At 46.8% G+C, this 4647-nt stretch overlaps 1 protein-coding gene across 1 annotated transcript in view; it reads right to left on the reverse strand.

The window, feature by feature from the left end:
• Positions 1–433: 433 nt before the first annotated feature.
• The window catches only part of LOC104823477 (phosphoenolpyruvate carboxylase 2-like), a 4565-nt gene continuing 351 nt past the window's right edge, over positions 434–4647 (reverse strand). The window contains exons 1-10 of the mRNA XM_010555097.2: positions 4580–4647; positions 3664–4055; positions 3504–3588; positions 3177–3399; positions 2985–3088; positions 2814–2901; positions 2538–2692; positions 1417–2415; positions 943–1329; positions 434–850 (exon numbers count right to left, since the gene is read on the reverse strand). The exon at positions 4580–4647 is cut by the window's right edge and continues 351 nt beyond it. Of these exons, the coding sequence (XP_010553399.1) occupies positions 554–850; positions 943–1329; positions 1417–2415; positions 2538–2692; positions 2814–2901; positions 2985–3088; positions 3177–3399; positions 3504–3588; positions 3664–4055; positions 4580–4647 (2798 nt within the window). The 3' untranslated portion in view covers positions 434–553. The remainder of the gene's footprint in view (positions 851–942; positions 1330–1416; positions 2416–2537; positions 2693–2813; positions 2902–2984; positions 3089–3176; positions 3400–3503; positions 3589–3663; positions 4056–4579) is intronic.

Raw genomic sequence — 4647 nt, forward strand, 5'->3', positions numbered from 1 at the left:
GCTCTTCCATATCCGCTTTAGGGATGCGATTTCGAGTTTCATCGGTTATACTTAAATTCGAATATTTCGTATATAAATTTTTATTGTATATTAAATTCATTCAATTTTATTTCAATTTGGGTTCGACGAAATACGGTTCTTCAAAATCAACTCGGTTCAAACCGAAAAAACCAATACTATTTTCAAATCAAACCGTCAAACCAAACCGAATCAAACGGGTGATATAAACCAAATAACTCGACCAGATACCAAAATGCCATCCATATTAAACTCATTTAAGAATCAAGTTTTGTTGGGGGGAGGGTTTGGTTTGATTTGAATTCAATTTTTACGAGAAATCACAACTATTCGATTTTTTTAATCGAATTCAATTTGGGTTTGGAACGATTCACTTCGGTTATTAACCAATTCAATTCGGTTTGGAACGATTCACTTCGGTTATTAACCAATGTACTCAGATTAAACACGTAGTGACACGTTGATAAGTTCAAACAGAGGACATGAACAGAACAATAGAGAGAGTGCAGATACAACAAGCGGGGGAAGATGGGGCTTAGCCAGTGTTCTGCATGCCGGCGGCAATGCCCTTCATGGTCAGGATGACAGTGTCTTCGAGTCCCGGGGCGTATTCGCTCTTCGGGTTCAGCCTCACGAGCTCTGCCGCCGGCTTGCTCGATTCCATGTAGTCCTTCGACAGGTGCGGCCTCACCTTCACGTGGAAGCTCGGGTCTCGGATCTGTTTCAGCGTGTAGGCTTGGCACACGTTCAGCGTCGTTATGTACGGGTCCCGTAGTTGCAGCCTCTGCTTCAGGTACGGGTCCCCTTCGAGTATATCCTTGTGGCCCGCCACCTGAAAACGCCAAGTGTTCGAACGGATTTTATCACTTCGAGTATAGTCGGCATATAACCAGCACTAGTTAGGACAGCGGTTGCGCTTATTACCTGGAGAAGGAGGCGGTTGGTTTCTTCGTAGTTTGTACGTAGTTGCTGTCCGAACGGCTGGAGTTCTTCCGAGACGAGGAGCTTGTCGTATAAGGCCGCGATCCCGGGATCTCCCTTGGCGAAAACCATCTCGACCAAGTCGATGGTCACTCGGAAGAACGGCCACTGGTTATACATCTCCCGCAGAATCTGCAGGTTCTTCACGTCTTTCTTTATCACGTGCCTGAAGGCTTCTCCGAATCCAAGCCAGACCGGAAGGTGAAACCTCGTCTGTGTCCATGCAAATATCCACGGAATCGCTCGCAGCGACTCGATTCCCCCGCTCGGTTTACGTTTCGACGGCCGGCTTCCTATGTTCATCCGACCATACTCGAGCTCCGGAGTCGCCTACAAACGCACCCGAACGATAAAATGATAGAACAGTCATCGCTATTACAATGTCGAGAACGAAATCGGGAGGGAGGAGTCTCTTACCAGACGGAAGTATTCGACAAAACGAGGCTCCTTGAAGACGACAGAACGGTACTCCTGGGTTGCAATAACAGCCATCTCGTCCATGAGGGCACGCCATTCGGGCTTGGGAGAAACCGGAGGGTGCATCCCGTGCTCGAGCGTAGCGGCAGTGAACCGCTGGAGAGTCCTGAAGCATAAGTGCTCTTCCCCGAACGACTGCTCGATGACTTCACCCTGAACCGTCACCCTCAACGACCCGTGGATGGTGTCCGGCGGTTGGGACAGAATGGCGAGATGGGTCGGACCGCCTCCTCGCCCCACGGTCCCTCCTCTCCCGTGGAACATTGTCAGTTTCACCCCGAATTCTTTCGCGACCTTCACGAGCTCTTCTTGGGTTTTATACAACTGCCAAGCTGCGGAGAGACGGCCTGCATCTTTTCCAGAATCGGAGTACCCTATCATCACTTCTTGTTTACCGTTGATCCGGTTTCGATACCAATCGACGGAAAAGAGTCGGGCAACGGATGCGGGAGCGTTTTCTAGATCGGCCAGCTTCTCGAACAACGGGACAACTCTTAGAGGATGCATTATCCTACATTCTCGTTGCAAGAGCTCGACAGCGAGTACATCCGACGGGGCAGTGGCCATTGAGATTATGTAAGCACCGAAACTATCCGGGGGAAGCTCCGAAATGACGTGGAACGTATCCAAAACATCGGCGATTTCCTCGGTTTTGGGAAGATCCGGGCCAAAGAGAGGACGTTTCCCGCTTAGCTCGGATAAGAGCCAGTCCTGCCTCTTTTCTTCCGACCACTCCCTGTATGAACCGATGTCCAAGTGCCTTGTAATGGCGTCCAAGACGTCGGTGTGCCTGTCGGATTCCTGACGGATATCCAGTCTCACGAGTGCAAGCCCGAAAGTAGAGACTTGACGTAAAAAGTCAAGCAGACTTCCGTCGGCTATTGCTCGGTCACCGCAGTCGCAGAGAGATCTGTAACAGAGCTCGAGCGGCTCGAGGAACTTCCCCGAAGAACGGTTAAACAGTTAGAATCTTCATATAAAGCACCAACGGACAAGAAACAAGAAACAATAAACAACATTGCTCTCGAAATGATAATTAGAACAGGACGAGGGAGGAAAACCTGATCCACATTCGTGAAAACCACTTCGTCGGGGATGTCTGAAACTCCGGTCGACAATAACTGATGAGCACGTTCGCGTGTGTTGTACAACTTGTCCCTCACATCGCCGAGAATTACTCGATATGGTTCTTTCGGAGCAATTTGCTTCCAAAACTCTGCATCGAGCAGAAGAGTTTCCCGATCAAATATCAGAAAAATCCCGAAAAAATATGCAGAACTTCTTAATCTTCGGGTATATCTAAATGATGAATATGCAAAAAGTTACCGAGAAAGCACCTATATAATGTTTCGAGTCCCTCTTCGAAGAACATTGAAGTTCCTCTGCACGGACACGAAGTTCCTCGTTGCATCGCCACATTGACAGCTGGAAATTCGACGGTGAGAAACTAAACATTAGGAAAGATCGATATTACTTACAGCTTCGAGTATTTATAGTACGATATATACCTCGAACATAAGATCCTCTATCTGGGAGAAGTAGAGATTAGCAGCCATCATTCTGGCTAATAAGCATACATCTCTCGTTACTTCGGGAGTTACTCTCGGGTTTCCTGAAACACATCAAAACCGGAACAGTTTAAAAAGAACCCGAGCAAGAAAACGGGAAAATAAAGCGAAAACTTGGACAGCATACTGTACCATCTCGATCTCCACCCATCCAGGAAGAGAACTGAATGAGAGGGGCGTTGTAAGGAACCCGCTCGTTGATTCCGATGTTCTTGAGAGCTGTATCAACACGTCTCAGGAACTTTGGAACGCCTTTCCAGATCGTCTCGTGGAAGTAGCTCATCCCTGCCCTCATTTCATCCTGCGGAGTTGGAGGAGTTCTCCGAATCTCGTCCGTCCGGAAAGCAGCTTGAATCTTTTGAACAATCAAGAACATAAGCATTTACTGTCAGATTCTTTACACAACCAAAACCATGGAGACAAAACACTGGTAATAGAACAAGATTTAGGATAGATTACCTCTCTTTGAAGGGCTTCATCGAGTTCTTGTTTATCATCAGGAGTAATGTCCTTAGCGTATAGCTGAGTCAAGCAATTACGGATCCTGGCATAAAGGGGCAAACCAGTTTAACCAAACACTTGTGGCAGAAAACGAGAAGTGGACAGCAAAAGGACAAACCTCCCAAACTTTTGGAGCAAAGAGCGGCGAACAGATTGAGTAGGGTGAGCAGTGAAGACCAAGTCAACAGTTTGGTTTTTCAGAGCATCAAAGACTTGCTCAGGCGACTTGTTCAACTGCAAAAGCCTCTTGAGAGTCTCTTCGATGTCGGATTCAGTAGTGGCGGACGCTTCGTCGGCAAAGTCGCCCTTCTTCAGTTTCTTGATCCTACGCCTGTACGCAATCTGCACTTCCTCGGCCAGGTTGGCCAGGCTGAGCATGTTCGAGAAAGACTTTGTGACCACGATCGAATCCCCCGGGTCGAGACTCGTCAGCATGTTTCCGAGCTCCTCCAGCTTCTTCGTGTCGCGTTTCCCGTCGTATTCGGCCGCAACCTCGTAGCATTCTTGAACCTTTCAACACACAAAAAACCGGCATTTGTCTGATTTCAGAACAGAAAACATGAGTAGAATAGAAAGAAGCTTCCGTACTTATCCATGGCTTTTGTTCGAGACTTCATGTAATAACACTGGACTAAACTAAACAACTCAGATCCAGGATTTTAACACAGTTTACAAGCTACATTGTTCAAGTTAAGAGTATCTCAACCACCAAATCAGACAATCCTACTCTGTGGAACTTTCTGAGAACAAAACCTAAACAGGCGAATTACATGAAATGCACGAACTTTATCCTCTGATTTCCTGAATCTCTTGTGCCCATTTCACAAAATTGAACTTTGGCATGAATTCAACAAAGAAATCATCCAAACCCACATCACAATTTCCAATCTGGTGACTCTAATTAATCTCAAAGTTCATCTCTTTTCCCTTTCTGCCGCTTCTCAATCTTAACAAAAAAACCCAGTTCGTGTCTCGTCTCAATTCGTACTGCAACAGCTGCATAAACAACAAAGATGAAGAGACGGGGAACATACGAATTCTCTGACTTCATCGCCATGCAAGTCCTGAAGAATATCCAGAAAGCGATCCAACAACAGAGCGT

Source organism: Tarenaya hassleriana, unplaced genomic scaffold (genome assembly GCF_000463585.1).
Source record: "Tarenaya hassleriana unplaced genomic scaffold, ASM46358v1 Cleome1, whole genome shotgun sequence".
In the NCBI taxonomy this organism is placed as follows: Eukaryota; Viridiplantae; Streptophyta; class Magnoliopsida; order Brassicales; family Cleomaceae; genus Tarenaya; species Tarenaya hassleriana.